Genomic DNA, 18,545 nt, shown 5'->3' on the forward strand with positions numbered 1-18,545 from the left:
GTGTACAGGATCCCTGCCCTGCGGGGACACAAGGGGATTTGCACCTCATCCCCAGGCAGCTCCCTGCTCTGCTGTAGGGGGCCCTACACAGCCCCTATAGCTGTGAGCTGAGAGCCCAGCAGCATAGCCAATGGGGCATGTGTGGATGCTGAGTGGGAAGCAGGCTAGAACTGGAAACCCACCCATAGGGCAGGGCAGGGTCTGTTTCTGGGGGTGCAGCATTGCCAGCCCCCGGCATTGGAACCCCAGGGGTCAGGGCCCCCAAAACCGTGAGTTTGTAAAAAGTTCCAAAAGGTGGTTTGTGTTCACCCGCAGGCTGTGAGCTGAGGGTGGGTTTCACACTGTGCTTGGGAACCGTGAGGGCTCAGCCATGGTCACAGCAATCCAGGAGCTGGGGCTTTAAGGACAGACTGACTCTCACAATCGTTGGTAGTACCAGGGTGGGTGACGGGGAGTGATGAGCGGGTCTGGGGGAGGAAAACCCAACCTCAAAGCCAGCCCGCAATGGCGCCCCTCAGCACACACAGCTCTACCCACGCCGCACAGCGGGAGACGGAGCATCGCCAGCACCGAGGAGCCAGTGCTCCCGCTGGGGTAACTCAGCTCCATCGCCCCAGCGTGGCCACGCTGATCTCCACCGCTGAGGAACCCACCCTGAAAGCTCAGTCAGGGGGTCGCTGAGGAGGAACGCTTATATCCATAACTCCAAGAGGTCAGAAATCACCAGCTGGGCCCCCGAAAAATTGAGATCAGCTTGAAAAAGCCCTTGAGGATTTTCAAACTCCCGGTTTTGTTTAAACACCCTCCAGGTTCGAGCCCCTAGAGGTGTTGTGGTTGCCAGGCGCCAGCAGGGCTAGAAACCACCTCACAAAACTTCTGTGCATTGAGATATGCGACCAATGAAAAGGAAAAAGCTCTTGGGAACAGGGTGATTTCAGTGAACTGTGTGGTGGGAAACCGGCAAAATGAACCGTCCCTCGTTATTACCTGACACGGCCGAACGGTTCATTTCCACAAGGTAAAGATGGGTCGATTCCACTTTGGTTAATTTCGTGTCGATGTTTATAGCGAATGAAAAGGTGATTTTAACAGCAGCGTAACAGTCTCTGGCGGGTCCATCTCACGCCGACGACAGCACACACAGCAGCTGCCAGACCCCCAGCCGCAGACACGGGGGAGACCCGCAGCTGCAGGCCCAGGGTCCACGGATAACGCACACGGGATAACGCACACGGGATAACGCACACGGCTCAGCGAGGAGTTTGTGCCTGGGGCTGGGGTAGCGACGGCAGCAGGTCAGAGCCAGGGAAATGTCTGACTCCAGTTCTGCGGGTCCACCCAGTACTGCCAGCACCAGAACCCTCCTCCCTCCACTGCTGGGTGCTGTGACAAACTGTCTTCAAAGTGCTTTAAACAGAGAGAGAGAGACACACACACACCTCTCTGGGACAAGGCCCTGTTGTCACAGAGTGTGGGGAGTCCGGCCCTGCACCCCTCTTCCTGGGACCCACAGTGACTCTTAGCCAGCCAGTAAAACAGAAGGTTTATTGGACAACAGGAACACAGGTTACAGCAGAGCTTGCAGGCACAGTCAGGACCCCTCCACCGAGTCCTTCTGGGCTTTCAGGGTGCTTGGATCCTAGCTAGGATCCCCTGAATTCCACCCACACAGCCCCAAGCCCAAACTCAAACTGCTTCCCTCCTGCCACTCCCTTCCTTTGTCCCCTTCCCGGGCAAAGGTGTTGACCTTTCCCCTCCCTTACCTAGCTCAGGTTACAGGCCCTGGCATCGTCCATCCCCTAAAGTCCTCCCCTGCTCTCCCCCTCCCCACACAGACAGTCCCTACTGCATCACATCTCTCCCCCCTTCGAGACTGAACTGAGCAGGGTCACTCTGCCCAGAGACCTGGGGAAGTTCAGGGTCCCCTCTCCGGGACAACGCATTCGCTGTTAAGTTGGCACTTCCCTTCACATGGACCACGTCCATGTCATAGTCCTGCAGGAGCAGGCTCCACCTCAGGAGCTTGGCGTTGGCTCCTTTCATCTGGTGCAGCCAGGTCAGGGGAGAGTGGTCGGTGTACACGGTGAAGTGTCGCCCAAAGAGATACGGCTCTAGCTTCTTAAGGGCCCACACCATGGCTAGGCATTTCTTTTTGATGGCCGCGTAGCTTTGTTCCCGGGGTAGCAGCTTCTTACTCAGGTACACGATGGGGTGTTTTTCCCCCTTTTTATCCTTCTGCATTAACACCGCCCCCAGTCCCGTGTCTGAGGCATTGGTGAACACCATAAAGGGTTTGTTAAAATCTGGGTTTGCCAGAACTGGGTCGCTAACCAGAGCCTCCTTCAGCGCCCGGAAAGCCTTCTGGCACTGCTCAGTTCAGATCACCTTGTCTGGCTTTTCCTTTTTGCACAGTTCAGTGATGGGGCCAGCTATGGCACTGAAGTGGGGCACGAACCTTCGATAGTACCCCGCCATCCCAATAAAGGCCTGGACCTGCTTTTTGGTCTGGGGAGCAGGCCAGTCTCTGATCACCTCCACCTTGGCTGGTTCCGGCTTCAGGCAGCCGCTCCCCACCCGATGGCCCAGGTAAGATACTTTAGCCATTCCCACCTTGCACTTTTTAGCCTTTACTGTTAACCCAGCCTTTTGGAGTTGGTTTAGGACTTGTTTAACCTGGGACACGTGGTTTTTTTAGGTTTGGCTGAAGACGCAGATGTTGTTAATATACGCCACGGCAAAACTTTTTATTTTTTTTAGTAGCTGATTTACCAGGAGCTGGAAGGTGGCCGGCGCTTCCTTGAGGCCAAAGGGCAGGGTTAAAAACTCGTAGAGCCCCAGAGGGGTGATAAAGGCCGATTTTAGCCTGGCATTTGCGTCCAGCGGCACTTGCCAGTAGCCTTTGGTAAGATCCATAGTGGTGAGGTACCGAGCACCTCCCAGCTTGTTTAGGAGCTTGTCAGGCCTGGGCATAAGGTAGGCATTAGATACGGTGATGGCATTGAGCTTTTGATAGTCCACACAGAACCGGATTGACCCATCCTTTTTGGGAACCAGCACTACTGGCGAGGCCCAAGGGCTGGAAGACGGCTGGATCACCCCCAAAGCCAGCATGTCCCTGACCTCTCTTTCAAGATCCTGGGCAGTTTTACCAGTGACCCGAAAAGGGGAGCATCTTATAGGGGGGTGTGACCCGGTCTCCACCCGGTGGACAGTCAAATTAGTGCATCCAGGCTGGTTGGAAAACAGCTGTTGGTACAGATGCAGCACCCCTCTGATCTTAGCGTGCTGGTCCGGGGTCAGTTGCTCAGAGAGGGGAATCGCCTCCAGGGGGGAACCAGCTTTTGTCCCAGGGAATAGATCCACTAAGGGGTCATTTTTCTGCCCCTCCCAATGTCCACACACGGCCAACACCATATTTCCCCTGTCATAGTATGGTTTTATCATGTTCACATGGTACACCCGACGGTGATGTGCCCGGTTTGACAGCTCCACCACATAGATTACCTTATTTAGTTGCTTGATAACCTTGAAGGGCCCTTTCCAGGTGGCCTGGAGTTTGTTTTTTCTTACGGGGATGAGAACCATCACCTGATCCCCGGTGGCGAAGGCACAGGCTCGTGCTGTGCGGTCATACCAGACCTTCTGCCTCCTCTGGGCTCGGGCCAGATTTTCCCTGGCCAGGCCCATGAGCTTGGCCAGTCTTTTCCGGAAGGTCAGGACATACTTCACCACTGACTCTCCCTCGGGAGCGGCCTTCCCCTCCCATTTGTTCCTTATTAGGTCTAGGGGCCCCCTTCCCCGCCTTCCATACAACAGTTTGAAAGGTGAAAACCCGGTAGATTCCTGGGGCACCTCCCTGTACGCAAACAGCAGGTGAGGTAAGTACTTGTTCCAATTTTGCGGATGCTGGTTTATAAATGTTTTTAGCATTATTTTTAGCGTTCCGTTGAACCTTTTTACCAGCCCGTTGGACTGGGGGTGATACGCTGAGGCCCAGTTGTGCCGTACCCCACATTTCTGCCATAAGGACCGGAGCAGGGCCGACATGAAGTTGGACCCCTGGTCCGTTAAGACCTTCTTGGGGAACCCCACCCGGCTGAAAATTGTTAGCAGCGCATTTGCCACTGTGTCTGCTTCGATAGAGGACAAGACCACCGCCTCGGGGTAGCGAGTGGCAAAATCCACCACCACCAGGATGTATTTCTTCCCTGACCGGGTTGTTTTGCTGAGGGGTCCCACTATGTCCATGGCCACCTTTTGGAAAGGTTTTTTTATGATGGGTAAAGGCCTCAAAGCCGCTTTCCCCTTGTCCCGGGCCTTCCCCACCCTCTGGCAGGGGTCACAGGATTGGCAGTACTGTCGGACATGGGTAAAGACCCCAGGCCAGTAAAAGTTTTGTAGCAGCCTCTGCCTGGTGCGCCGGATTTCCTGGTGCCCTGTGAGAGGGATGTCATGGGCCAGGTACAACAGCTTGTGACGGAACTTCTGGAGAACCACCAGCTGCCTCCTGATCCCCCATGACTTTACTTCCCCTGGGGGAGCCCATTCTCGGTACAGGAACCCCTTCTCCCACAGGAACCTCTCCTTGCAACCTCTCCTCATGGTTTGTACCGCACTAAGGTCAGCCCGGTCCCTGTGCTTTCGCAAGGAGGGATTTTTCTGCAACTCGGCCTGGAACTCAGCAGCTGGGACAGGAATGGGGACCGGCTCCCTCTTGCTGGCTGGGTCTGAGGCCGCAGCCTCTCTGCACCGTGCCCCTGGGCGTTCCCCGCTCCCTGAGTTAGGGTCCTGCACCTTAGGTCGAGTACCTTTCCCGTTGTCGGGGAGCAGTGCCATTTGCCGACTCTGACTACGAGTCACGACCAGGGCACTCTGGGTGTTACTAGGCCAGTCTTTAAGGTTCCCTCCCATTAACACGTCAGTGGGCAAATATTGGTGTACCCCCACATCCTTGGGGCCCTCCTTGGCCCCCCATTTTAGGTGTACCCTTGCCACGGGTACCTTGAATGGGGTCCCGCCCACGCCCATCAGGGTCAGGTAGGTGTTGGGCACCATCCAATCTGAGGCCACCACCTCGGGCCGGGCCAGCGTCACCTCTGCGCCCGTGTCCCAGTACCCAGTGACCTTCCTTCCATCCACTTCCAGGGAAACAATGCACTCTTTCCGGAGGGGCAGCCCCGCGCCCACCCGGTAAACCAAAAACCCGGAGCCTGGAGCATCCACAGGTGGTATGTTGCCAACCCCCCTTTCCTGGGAATGTAGCCCCTCCTCCGATTGGGTTTTTACCCAGTCCACCCTCTGCGGGTTGGGTCTGCTTGGTCTGTTCCTGAGCTTGGGGCACTGGGCCCGTATGTGACCTCGTTGGCCACAGCGATAGCAGCCCATATCTTGTGGGTCCCCTTGAGTGGGTCGGAGGGACCTGCCACTGGATGTTCCCCTTTTGGGGGGGTTCTTCATAGGCCCCCTTTGGGAGGTTCCATGTTGACTCTCTGCGTTGAGGCAGGCCTGCTTCTTTGAGACTCCTCCCTGCCATCCCCTGCCCGACTGTCCACAAATTGGTCAGCCAGCTGGCCTGCGTGCTGTGGGTTTTCCGGCTTTTGGTCCATTAACCACAGCCTCAGGTCGGACGGGCACTGCTCGTACAGGTGCTCCAGTATGAATAGGTCAAGCAGGTTCTCTTTAGTTTGGGCCCCAGCTGTCCACTTGCGGGCATACCCCTGCGCCCGGTTGACCAGTTGTAGGTATGTGACCTCACGGGTTTTACGCTGGCTCCGGAACTTTTTCCGGTACATCTCAGGAGTCAGCCCAAACTCGCGGAGCAGGGCCTGTTTGAACAGTTCGTAGTCCCCTGCCTCCACCCCTTTCAGTCGGCTGTACACCTCCACGGCTGTGGAGTCCAGTAAGGGGGTGAGAACTGCGATCCTGTCTGCAGGGTCAACCCTGTGCAGCTCGCAGGCATTCTCAAAAGCCGTTAGGAAGGTATTTATGTCCTTCCCCTCCTTACGCCGGGGCAGCAAGTGCTTATCAAAGCTCTTTGTAGGCTTGGGTCCCCCCTCACTCACCGCAGCCGGAGCCTCACTGCTCCTCAGCCGGGCCAGGTCCAGCTCATGTTTACGCTGTTTCTCCTTCTCCTCCCACTCACGCTGGCGCTGGTTCTCCTCATGTTCACGCTGTTTCGCCTTCTCCTCCAGCTCTCGCCTCTTTAACTCGAGCTCTTCCCGTTTTAGCTCCCTTTCATATTCCAGCCGCCTCCGCTCCACAGATGCCGAGCATCGCCGGGAGGATCCCCTGCTGGCCGGGGGGGTCACGGTGCCCTCGGTATTCACTGGGCTCCTCCCCGCCCTTCCTCTAGGCCTAGGAAGGGGGGGTCTCGGGAAGCCCTCGTCTGCCGGCTGACCACTCCCAGTGGGGACAGACACTGGTGCCTGCGCTGCATCTGCTCGGCTGCTTTCCTCAGAGACAGGGCTCCATTCATTCATGCGGTCTCCCTGCTCCAGCTGGGCAATCAGCTGGTCCTTGGTGCGTCTCCCCAGGCGCAATCCCCTCTGCTTGCACAGCTCCAGCAGGTCGCACTTGCGCCGCTTGGCATACATCTTCCTGCTGGCCACTCACAGGCCAGGGTGCTCGCCGCTCCCCACGGTTTCCAGGGGGACCCCTAGTGCACCAGCCCTTCTTGAGGTCACCACCTCTCTGCCAGGGTCGAGCTGCAGACTCCTCCGCCACTGGGACCGCTCGCTGCAATCCCCCGGGGGACCCTGTTACTGCAAAGTCCTTCTCACTGGGCACACACTCCTAGGGGTTAACCACCCCTTCGTTTTACTGCTCCCCAGTCACTTACTGCAGGAAGCGCCGTCCACGGGGTGCAGTATATCCCACCACTGCCACCAGTTGTCACGGAGTGTGGGGAGTCCGGCCCTGCACCCCTCTTCCTGGGACCCACAGTGACTCTCAGCCAGCCAGTAAAACAGAAGGTTTATTGGACAACAGGAACACAGGTTACAGCAGAGCTTGCAGGCACAGTCAGGACCCCTCCACCGAGTCCTTCTGGGCTTTCAGGGTGCTTGGATCCTAGCTAGGATCCCCTGAATTCCGCCCACACAGCCCCAAGCCCCAACTCCAACTGCTTCCCTCCTGCCGCTCCCTTCCTTTGTCCCCTTCCCGGGCAAAGGTGTTGACCTTTCCCCTCCCTTACCTAGCTCAGGTTACAGGCCCTGGCATCGTCCATCCCCTAAAGTCCTTCCCTGCTCTCCCACTCCCCACACAGACAGTCCCTACTGCATCACACCTGTAACAGGCACCCTCACAAGCCCCCCCCCCCCGGCAGGACAGGAAGTATTCTCCCTGTTTTCAAGAGAGGGAAACTGAGGCACAGAGCGGGGAGGGGAATCACTCAGGGCCTCACAGCGAGCCAGCAGCAGAGCTGGGAATAGGACCCAGGAGTCCTGGCTCCCAGACTGCACTGCTCCCACCAACAGGGACTCCCATGATGCTCTGAGGGAGCCTACAGAAAGTGGGAGCACGGGGCACCCAAACTCCAGCTCCCAAGGGCAACTGCGGTAGCTTCGCCACATGGAATTTGGTGGTTTTCAGCCAGAAGTGTTCAGTTTTAGGCCAAAAATTACGGTTTTCCACGTGACCGGCCCTTCCCCCCTTCTCCAGTGGGTGCTGGGATGGGGCTCCGTGCACCCCAGAGATAAGGAGGCCGCAGTCCCTGCCCCGAGGGGCTCACACTCTAAATAAACCAGACAGCAAATGGGGCCGGCCGTGCCCATCCGAGCTCCCCAGTTCGCGTCCCGTGGCCGACATGCAGAGCACGGGGCAGGCGACCCCCCGGCAGTGGGTCCCAGGGAGGCGGGAGGTTCAGGAGACGTGGGGCTGTTTACCAGGCACAGCTCCGAGGCCCTATGCAAGGAGTAACAGGGAGATAACACTGAGGAGGGGCAGGGGGGCTGGAGCCCCTGGGTCAGTCCGTCTTCACAGTCTGGAGTCTCCTCCGGCTCCAACCGGCTACGTTAGAGCTGCAGGAGGAAGACACGGGAGAGTCAGGGTCTGCCCCGAGCCGCGTCCGTATGGGTCAGAGAGGGGCTGGGGGGCTGAGTTTCCCCTAGGGCCATTCCCCAGAGAGACCACCCCAAGCTCTCCCCCTCCCAGAGACACCCCCCAGTGCTCCCGCTGCCTGGAACCCCTCTCTGCAGAGGGGAGACAGACCCAGCCGCAGACCTGGCCCTGCACTCGGCACCCCAGCCTGGAGCTCAGGGCTGGCTTGTCGGAGGGGCCGGGCCTGGGGGTCTCCTTTGGGACAGAGTCCCCCCCACATACCGGTGATGGAGCTGTCCGATCCATGCTCGCTGGCTGTGGGGGGAGAAGGGAAGGGGGTCAGTGTCTGGTGGGGCTTGATACACTCCCCTGGGCTCAGCTCCCCACCTCCCCGCCCCACGGGGAACAAATGGGGGCTGGTCAGATTGCGACACAGAGGCAAAGGAACGGCCCAGCCCAGGTAGGGAAGGTGACCGGCCCCACAAGGATCCCCAGAGCAGATCTGGGAGCAAACACCCCCTGTGAGCTAAGCCCTGCCAGCGATGGAGAATCGCCCGGCCAGCTGTTCCAGGGGTTAATTCCCCCCCGCCCTGGCAGCCACTGATGCCTGATTTCGGGAAGGCGCGTGGGAGCTAACCTCCCGCCAGGGGCCCCGGGGACTGGGCGTGGGGTTCGGGTTTCAGACAGACCCACAGGACAGCGACTGTCCCGGCAGGCCCAGCGCCCTCGGGGTGTTCATGGTGCCTGGACCCTGCTCCCCAGCTCCCCCACACTGCACAGCTCAGCGCCAAGGCGAGGCCGGTCTCGGTGGGGGGACACGGACAGCGCCCGGCCCAGTGGGGGGCCGTCTCACTCACCCGGCGCCGGCGAGTACAGATCCGCCTTGGGCCCTGCGGGAAGAAGGCAGATTTCAGCGACCGCTGGAGCCGGTTCTGGTCGCTCTCCGGGGCCCGGCCCAGCATGGACACTGGGGCTCAGGGTCTCCGATAAACCCAGCCCGCGGGGAGGGGACCAGACACCCCAGGGTGAGCGGTCGGCTCCCTCCCTGAGTCCCCATCAGTGTCCCTGCCAGCCCCCCTCGGGGAGCCCAGGGCACCAGCACTGGGGGGGCAGGGTGTGGGGCAGCCCGGGGACCCCCGCCCCAGCTCCGTACCTGACTGCCTCCTCCTCCAGGCCAGGCCGACCAGCACGGCGACCGCCCCCAGGGCCAGGATCACGCCCGCCACCACCGGGACCAGCAGCGACTCGGACGGCGGCTCTGAGACGGGGACAGGACAGGGGCTGAAGGGAACCGGGCGAGACCCCCCCCGCCACTGCCCTGCTCCCCCGGCAGTGCTCCATAGCCCCCCGTACAAGATCCTCCTGCAGCACGGGCGTCAGTCACCCCCTCCCCTGTCAGTGCCCCATAGCCCTCCCGAGATCCTCCCCCGTCACAGGAGTCAGTCACCCCCTCCCCTGTCAGTGCCCCATAGCCCCCCTGAGCTCCTCCCCCGTCACAGGGGTCAGTTACCCCCTCCCCTGTCAGTGCCCCATAGCCCCCCCGAGATCCTCCCCCATCACAGGAGTCAGTCACCCCCTCCCCCGGCAGTGCTCCATAGCCCCCCGCACAAGATCCTTCTGCAGCATGGGCGTCAGTCACCCCCTCCCCTGTCAGTGCCCCATAGCCCCCCCGAGATCCTCCCCCGTCACAGGGGTCAGTCACCCCCTCCCCTGTCAGTGCCCCATAGCCCCCCCCGAGATCCTCCCCCGTCACAGGAGTCAGTCACCCCCTCCCCTGTCAGTGCCCCATAGCCCCCCCGAGATCCTCCCCCCTCACAGGGGTCAGTCACCCCCTCCCCCGTCAGTGCCCCATAGCCCCCCCGAGATCCTCCCCCGTCACAGGAGTCAGTCACCCCCTCCCCTGTCAGTGCCCCATAGCCCTCCCGAGATCCTCCCCCGTCACAGGAGTCAGTCACCCCCTCCCCTGTCAGTGCCCCATAGCCCCCCTGAGCTCCTCCCCCGTCACAGGGGTCAGTTACCCCCTCCCCTGTCAGTGCCCCATAGCCCCCCCGAGATCCTCCCCCATCACAGGAGTCAGTCACCCCCTCCCCCGGCAGTGCTCCATAGCCCCCCGCACAAGATCCTTCTGCAGCATGGGCGTCAGTCACCCCCTCCCCTGTCAGTGCCCCATAGCCCCCCCGAGATCCTCCCCCGTCACAGGGGTCAGTCACCCCCTCTCCTGTCAGTGCCCCATAGCCCCCCCCGAGATCCTCCCCCGTCACAGGAGTCAGTCACCCCCTCCCCTGTCAGTGCCCATAGCCCCCCCGAGCTCCTCCCCCGTCACAGGAGTCAGTCACCCCCTCCCCTGTCAGTGCCCCATAGCCCCCCCGAGATCCTCCCCCGTCACAGGAGTCAGTCACCCCCTCCCCTGTCAGTGCCCATAGCCCCCCCGAGATCCTCCCCCATCACAGGGGTCAGTCATCCCCTCCCCCGTCAGTGCCCCATAGCCCCCCTGAGATCCTCCCCCCTCACAGGAGTCAGTCACCCCCTCCCCTGTCAGTGCCCCATAGCCCCCCCGAGATCCTCCCCCCTCACAGGGGTCAGTCACCCCCTCCCCCGTCAGTGCCCCATAGCCCCCCCGAGATCCTCCCCCGTCACAGGGGTCAGTCACCCCCTCCCCTGTCAGTGCCCCATAGCCCCCCTGAGATCCTCCCCCCTCACAGGAGTCAGTCACTCCCTCCCCTGTCAGTGCCCCATAGCCCCCCTGAGATCCTCCCCCATCACAGGAGTCAGTCACCCCCTCCCCTGTCAGTGCCCCATAGCCCCCCCAGCCCCCATCACAGGAGTCAGTCACCCCCTCCCCTGTCAGTGCCCCATAGCCCCCCTGAGATCCTCCCCCCTCACAGGAGTCAGTCACCCCCTCTCCTGTCAGTGCCCCATAGCCCCCCCGAGATCCTCCCCCATCACAGGAGTCAGTCACCCCCTCCCCCGTCAGTGCCCCATAGCCCCCCCGAGATCCTCCCCCGTCACAGGGGTCAGTCACCCCCTCCCCTGTCAGTGCCCCATAGCCCCCCTGAGATCCTCCCCCCTCACAGGAGTCAGTCACCCCATCCCCTGTCAGTGCCCCATAGTCCCCCCCGAGATCCTCCCCCATCACAGGAGTCAGTCACCCCCTCCCCCGTCAGTGCCCCATAGCCCCCCCGAGATCCTCCCCCATCACAGGAGTCAGTCACCCCCTCCCCTGTCAGTGCCCCATAGCCCCCCGCACAAGATCCTCCTGCAGCACGGGCGTCAGTCACCCCCTCTCCTGTCAGTGCCCCATAGCCCCCCCGAGATCCTCCCCCCTCACAGGAGTCAGTCACCCCCTCCCCTGTCAGTGCCCCATAGTCCCCCCGAGCTCCTCCCCCCTCACAGGAGTCAGTCACCCCCTCCCCTGTCAGTGCCCCATAGACCCCTCTGAGCTCCTCCTCCATCACAGGAGTCAGTCACCCCCTCCCCTGTCAGTGCCCCATAGTCCCCCCCGAGATCCTCCCCCATCACAGGGGTCAGTCATCCCCTCCCCCGTCAGTGCCCCATAGCCCCCCTGAGCGCCTCCCCCCTCACAGGAGTCAGTCACCCCCTCCCCTGTCAGTGCCCCATAGCCCCCCCGAGATCCTCCCCCCTCACAGGGGTCAGTCACCCCCTCCCCCGTCAGTGCCCCATAGCCCCCCCGAGATCCTCCCCCGTCACAGGGGTCAGTCACCCCCTCCCCTGTCAGTGCCCCATAGCCCACCTGAGCTCCTCCCCCCTCACAGGGGTCAGTCACCCCCTCCCCCGTCAGTGCCCCATAGCCCCCCCGAGATCCTCCCCCATCACAGGGGTCAGTCACCCCCTCCCCCGTCAGTGCCCCATAGCCCCCCTGAGATCCTCCCCCCTCACAGGAGTCAGTCACCCCCTCCCCTGTCAGTGCCCCATAGCCCCCCTGAGATCCTCCCCCATCACAGGAGTCAGTCACCTCCTCCCCTGTCAGTGCCCCATAGCCCCCCCGAGATCCTCCCCCATCACAGGAGTCAGTCACCCCCTCCCCTGTCAGTGCCCCATAGACCCCCCGAGATCCTCCCCCCTCACAGGGGTCAGTCACCCCCTCCCCTGTCAGTGCCCCATAGCCCCCCCAGCCCCCATCACAGGAGTCAGTCACCCCCTCCCCTGTCAGTGCCCCATAGCCCCCCTGAGATCCTCCCCCCTCACAGGAGTCAGTCACCCCCTCCCCTGTCAGTGCCCCATAGCCCCCCCGAGATCCTCCCCCGTCACAGGGGTCAGTCACCCCCTCCCCTGTCAGTGCCCCATAGCCCCCCTGAGATCCTCCCCCCTCACAGGAGTCAGTCACCCCCTCCCCTGTCAGTGCCCCATAGTCCCCCCCGAGATCCTCCCCCATCACAGGAGTCAGTCACCCCCTCCCCCGTCAGTGCCCCATAGCCCCCCCGAGATCCTCCCCCGTCACAGGAGTCAGTCACCCCCTCCCCTGTCAGTGCCCCATAGCCCCCCGCACAAGATCCTCCTGCAGCACGGGCGTCAGTCACCCCCTCTCCTGTCAGTGCCCCATAGCCCCCCCGAGATCCTCCCCCCTCACAGGAGTCAGTCACTCCCTCCCCTGTCAGTGCCCCATAGTCCCCCCCGAGATCCTCCCCCATCACAGGGGTCAGTCACCCCCTCCCCCGTCAGTGCCCCATAGCCCCCCCGAGATCCTCCCCCATCACAGGAGTCAGTCACCCCCTCCCCTGTCAGTGCCCCATAGCCCCCCTGAGCTCCTCCCCCGTCACAGGAGTCAGTCACATCCTCCCCTGTCAGTGCCCCATAGCCCCCCCAGCCCCCATCACAGGAGTCAGTCACCCCCTCCCCTGTCAGTGCCCCATAGCCCCCCCAGCCCCCATCACAGGAGTCAGTCACCCCCTCCCCTGTCAGTGCCCCATAGCCCCCCTGAGATCCTCCCCGTCACAGGAGTCAGTCACCCCCTCCCCCGTCAGTGCCCCATAGCCCCCCCGAGATCCTCCCCCATCACAGGGGTCAGTCACCCCCTCCCCCGTCAGTGCCCCATAGCCCCCCCGAGATCCTCCCCCCTCACAGGGGTCAGTCACCCCCTCCCCCGTCAGTGCCCCATAGCCCCCCCGAGCTCCTCCCCCATCACAGGAGTCAGTCACCCCCTCCCCTGTCAGTGCCCCATAGCCCCCCCGAGATCCTCCCCCCTCACAGGGGTCAGTCACCCCCTCCCCCGTCAGTGCCCCATAGCCCCCCCGAGCTCCTCCCCCATCACAGGAGTCAGTCACCCCCTCCCCCGTCAGTGCCCATAGCCCCCCCGAGATCCTCCCCCCTCACAGGGGTCAGTCACCCCCTCCCCTGTCAGTGCCCCATAGCCCCCCCGAGATCCTCCCCCATCACAGGAGTCAGTCACCCCCTCCCCTGTCAGTGCCCCATAGCCCCCCCGAGATCCTCCCCCCTCACAGGGGTCAGTCACCCCCTCCCCTGTCAGTGCCCCATAGCCCCCCCGAGATCCTCCCCCGTCACACGGGTCAGTCACCCCCTCCCCTGTCAGTGCCCCATAGCCCCCCTGAGATCCTCCCCCCTCACAGGGGTCAGTCACCCCCTCCCCTGTCAGTGCCCCATAGCCCCCCTGAGATCCTCCCCCATCACAGGGGTCAGTCACCCCCTCCCCTGTCAGTGCCCCATAGCCCCCCCGAGATCCTCCCCCATCACAGGAGTCAGTCACCCCCTCCCCCGTCAGTGCCCATAGCCCCCCTGAGATCCTCCCCCCTCACAGAGGTCAGTCACCCCCTCCCCTGTCAGTGCCCCATAGCCCCCCCGAGCTCCTCCCCCATTACAGGAGTCAGTCACCCCCTCCCCCGTCAGTGCCCCATAGACCCCCCGAGACCCTCCCCCGTCACAGGGGTCAGTCACCCCCTCCCCTGTCAGTGCCCCATAGCCCCCCCGAGATCCTCCCCCATCACAGGGGTCAGTCACCTCCTCCCCTGTCAGTGCCCCATAGCCCCCCCGAGATCCTCCCCCGTCACAGGGGTCAGTCACCCCCTCCCCCGTCAGTGCCCCATAGCCCCCCCGAGCTCCTCCCCCATCACAGGAGTCAGTCACCCCCTCCCCTGTCAGTGCCCCATAGCCCCCCCGAGATCCTCCCCCATCACAGGAGTCAGTCACATCCTCCCCTGTCAGTGCCCCATAGCCCCCCTGAGCTCCTCCCCCCTCACAGGGGTCAGTCATCCCCTCCCCCATTAGTGCCCCATAGCCCCCCTCGAGATCCTCCCCCATCACAGGGGTCAGTCACCCCCTCCCCTGTCAGTGCCCCATAGCCCCCCCGAGATCCTCCCCCATCACAGGGGTCAGTCACCCCCTCCCCCGGCAGTGCCCCATAGCCCCCCTGAGATCCTCCCCCATCACAGGAGTCAGTCACCCCCTCCCCTGTCAGTGCCCCATAGCCCCCCTGAGCTCCTCCCCCCTCACAGGGGTCAGTCATCCCCTCCCCCATTAGTGCCCCATAGCCCCCCTCCCCCATCACAGGGTCAGTCCCCATCGCCTATGCAGGGGCTCAGCCCCCCCACAATCCCCCTCCCCCCGGCCTCACCCCACCCGACGACGAGCGGCTGGGCCAGGCTCTCGTGCTCCACATGGCAGCGGTACAGGCCTCTCTCCCGGGGGTCGAGCTCCACCGTGGCCCAGGCGTGGTAGGTCCCGTCCCCGTTGGGCAGGACCCCCCCTCGCCACGTCTCCTGCTCTCTGCTCTCCCCCTTTCGCCGCCAGCTCAGGGCGATGTCCCGGGGGTAGAAGCCGTGGGCCCGGCAGCAGAGGGTGGTGGGGCCGTCAGGGGCGTCTCTGCCGGTGACCCGCATGGCTGGGCGCTCTGGGGAGACGAGGGGGCAGAGGGGGAGCCGCAGGGTCATGGCCAGTGAGCAGCACCCGGGTCCCCCCGGCCGCTACCAGCACTCGCCCCAACATCCCTCCCTGGGCCCGGATGAGGACACAGACCTGGAGTGAGGGGCCAGGGGATCCATGGGGCAGGGGTGTCCCCAAATGGGAAGTCGGGGAGCATCAGGGACGTCCCTGCCCCCCAGCCCCATGGGAGGTCCTCCCCCTCCCCCCCAGCGCCCCCTGCCCTTCCTCTGCCTCACCAGAACCCCCTGCCCTCCTCCCTCCCCCCAAGCTCCCCCTGCCCTCATCCCACCCCTAATGCTCTCTGCCCTCCCTTCTCCCACCCCCCAGCGCCCCCTGCCCTCACCCTGCCCCCCAGAACCCCCTGCCCTCACCCCGCCTGGCCAGCACCCCCTGCCCTCACCCCACCTCCAGCTCCCCCTGTCCTCACCTGCCCTGGCCAGCACCCCTACCCTCACCTCAGCTCCCAGGGCCCCCTGCCCTCACCCCGCCTGGCCAGCGCCCCCTACCCTCACCTCACCCCCCAGGGCCCCCTGCCCTCACCCCGCCTGGCCAGCGCCCCCTACCCTCACCTCACCCCCCAGGGCCCCCTGCCCTCACCCCGCCTGGCCAGCGCCCCCTACCCTCACCTCACCCCTCAGGACCCCCTGACCTCACCCCGCCTGGCCAGCGCCCCCTACCCTCACCTCACCCCCCAGGACCCCCTGCCCTCACCCCGCCTGGCCAGCGCCCCCCGCCCGAGCTGCAGGTAGCGGCGCAGGGCCTCGACACACTCCCGCTCCAGGAAGTGGCGATAGTACTGCAGGGCGACCGGGTCCCCGTTCCACCGGCGCTGGGTGGCCTCGGCCTCCCGGGCGGGAGCCTCCCAGCGGTGCCGGGCGGCGTCGTAGATCAGGAAGTCGCCCCCGTCGTAGCCAAAGCGCCGGAAGCCCCCGGTGCTGCCGTCCGCCCGGATCTCGCAGCCGTAGGCGTACTGGAAGATGTGGAAGCCTGCGCGGGGCAGAACCGGGAGTGGCATTGGGACGGGGACCCCACAGAGCCAGGACCACTGCTGGGTCTGTGACCCCTCCCTGGACCCCACCCCAGACCCTGCTTAGCAGGGAGCCTGCAGGGCCCTGCCCTGTGCCCCCCTCAGTGCCAGCCCTCATCTGCCCCCCGTGGGGTCCTGGCTGGGCAGGACTGCATGGACCTTGGTTCTGATCCGGCCATTCCTGGGAACAGAGAGAGGGGTAGGGAGCCCCGGCCCGCTGGGGGCGCTGCACAGACACAGTGAGACAGTCCCTGCCCCAAACAGCTCACGGGGCAAAGAGACAAGAAACCAGAGGGGAAACTGAGGCACAGAGAAGTGAACTGACTTGGCCAAGGTCACCCAGCAGGTCAGGGGAAAAGAGCCAGGGCTAGAACCCAGGAGTTCTGGTTCCCACTCCTCAGCCCCCACTCCCTCTCTAACCCACCAGCCCCCACTCCCCTCCCAGAGCTGGGGACAGAACCCAGGAGTCCTGGTTCCCACTCCTCAGCCCCCACTCCCTCTCTAACCCATCAGCCCCCACTCCCCTCCCAGAGCTGGGGACAGAACCCAGGAGTCCTGGTTCCCAGAGCAGTGCTCCAGGTCCCCTCTCTCCCCACCCCCATGTCCCCAGTGCCCCAGCCCCTCTGCCCCAGCCCTCTGGCCGCGTGCGGGCGCAGACTCACCCCTGCTCTGGTTGTAGAGGTGCATGTGGCTCCGCACCTTGCCCCGGAAGCAGGCCTGACGCACCTTGTGGACGCGGTTCTCCCGCTCCCAGACCTCAGGCTCGGTCTCCTGCATCCAGGGTGCCCGGGCCTGCATCTGCTGGGCCTCGCTGTCGTACTCCACGAAGCGCTGCCCGTCCACGTAGCCGGCCACGGTGAACTCGGGCACCCCTGGGCCGGACTCCGAGACGGCCGTCAGGAAGTATTGCAGGGAGTGCGACCCTGCGGGGGAGGGGGAGCGGTGGTGTTAGTGGGATCTGCCTGCACCCCCCCCTGCAAACGCCGGGAAAGCAGCCCCCACTCCCACAGCTCCACAGAAATCCCCCCCAAAAAATCCCCAATATAATTGTAAGGGGGATTGACGGACAGCTCACTCATCTCCTCAAGCACAGAGCAAATGGGGAATCACCAGCAGCTGGAAGCACTACAGGGCACCTGACACACAGTAGAGCGTGAACAATTGTGCTGAGAATGGGACAGAGGGTGTGTGTGCACGGATGCTGCACACACACACAGCCAGCGGACAGACACACACATGGAGTTCCCTTCCCCAGCACCACAGCGCAGCCCTGCCACCACACAGCCCATGAACCCTGATTCCCTAGCCCAGGCACAGGGCTGCAGGGAGAGTGGACAGGGGCAGACGTGGGGTGAAAACAGTGGGGAAGGAGGTTGCTGCCACATCCGGCCCCAGACCAATGACATCACCCTCAGGGGTGGGTCTGGCCCCAACTCCCCAGTGAGCTCCTGGCACCCCACAACTTACCCACTATCCACTGGCACCCCAGACTGCTGCCGGACTCTCCCCCACCTGGGCAGTACTTCCCAGCCCTCCCCCGATACCACGGGAAATATACCACTGCACACACACACACACCCCACCCCACCCGGGGCCTGTGACAGAGAAATGTCTCCCACAGCCAGGAAGAGAACCCAGGAGTCCTGGCCCTCAGTCCCTCCCTGCTCTAACCACCAGCCCCCACTCCCCTCCTAGAGCCGGGAGAGAACCCAGGAGTCCTGGCTTCCAGCCCCTCCCCTCTGCTCTGCTCTAACCCACCAGCCCCTTCCCAGAGCCGGGGAGAGAACCCAGGAGTCCTAGCCCCCAGCCCCCCTGCTCTAACCACCAGCCCCCACTCCCCTCCCAGAGCCGGGAGAGAACCCAGGAGTCCTGGCTCCCAGCCCCCACCTCCCGCTCCTGGGGGAGGGGTTAAGGCCCGTTTGCCCCTACTCACGTGACTCAGCGCCCCCCAGCAGGAGGATGGGGAGAAGGAGGAGGCTGCCTGGGCCCCCCATGCCGTGTGGGTAGCGATCCCGCTGTGCTGTGGGGCGCGGTGGGGGGCGCTGCTGCCGGCCCTGGGAGCCGCCCCCCCGCGGGGATTGGGCACCACGGGCGTGTCCTGCCCATTGCGACAGACCCACGGGGCCGGGCCAGAGAGGAAGTGAGATTCCGGCACAGCTGGGGGGGCAGCCCCGGGCCCCCGGCCCAGCCCCACCCAGACACAGGGGCCCGGGCCGCCCCTCCCGCAATTCAGTTAGAGTCACAGACATGGGGGGGGGGATCTGAACCCTTTGTGCTTAGTCACAGGACACACCAGGGTCCCCCCCGCCCCCCAGTGAGCCGCCCCCATCTGCTCACATTACCCACGTGCCCGTCAGCCTGCCCCCTGCGCTGCCCGGGGGTGTTTTCCAAAGAGTTAAAGTGATTTAGGAGCCTTAGTCCAGGAGAGAACCCAGGAGTCCTGGCTTAATTCCTCCCACACACCTTTAATCCTCACCCTGCCCATGTCCTCCCTTCCCACAGACCCCCCCCATCACTCCAGGCCCTGCCTCCTGGCCTCTCTCAGGGGGTTTACCCTGCTGCCCGTCACCCTGGCATCCCGGCACCT

At 63.6% G+C, this 18,545-nt stretch overlaps 1 protein-coding gene across 4 annotated transcripts; it reads right to left on the reverse strand.

Annotated features, from left to right (window-relative positions):
* Positions 1–1,239: 1,239 nt before the first annotated feature.
* LOC127032752 (major histocompatibility complex class I-related gene protein-like) lies at positions 1,240–18,057 on the reverse strand. 4 transcript variants are annotated; one of them, XR_007768898.1, is made up of 9 exons: positions 17,892–18,057; positions 16,621–16,881; positions 15,643–15,918; positions 14,624–14,899; positions 9,191–9,295; positions 8,895–8,927; positions 8,320–8,352; positions 7,286–7,902; positions 1,240–1,456 (listed from the first exon to the last, which is right to left on the reverse strand). XR_007768898.1 is itself a non-coding variant. In XM_050920287.1 (8 exons), the coding sequence occupies exons 1-8, from the start codon at positions 17,950–17,952 to the stop codon at positions 7,880–7,882; spliced, it is 1,068 nt and encodes a 355-aa protein (XP_050776244.1). In that variant the 5' UTR covers positions 17,953–18,057; the 3' UTR covers positions 6,956–7,879. The 4 variants fall into 4 exon arrangements, 2 of the variants coding, with proteins under 2 accessions (XP_050776244.1, XP_050776246.1); XR_007768899.1 differs by lacking the exon at positions 1,240–1,456 and adding an exon at positions 1,527–1,856; XM_050920287.1 differs by lacking the exon at positions 1,240–1,456 and having other exon boundaries at positions 6,956–7,902.
* Positions 18,058–18,545: the final 488 nt, after the last annotated feature.

This window comes from Gopherus flavomarginatus, chromosome 12 (genome assembly GCF_025201925.1).
Source record: "Gopherus flavomarginatus isolate rGopFla2 chromosome 12, rGopFla2.mat.asm, whole genome shotgun sequence".
Classification (NCBI taxonomy): domain Eukaryota; kingdom Metazoa; phylum Chordata; order Testudines; family Testudinidae; genus Gopherus; species Gopherus flavomarginatus.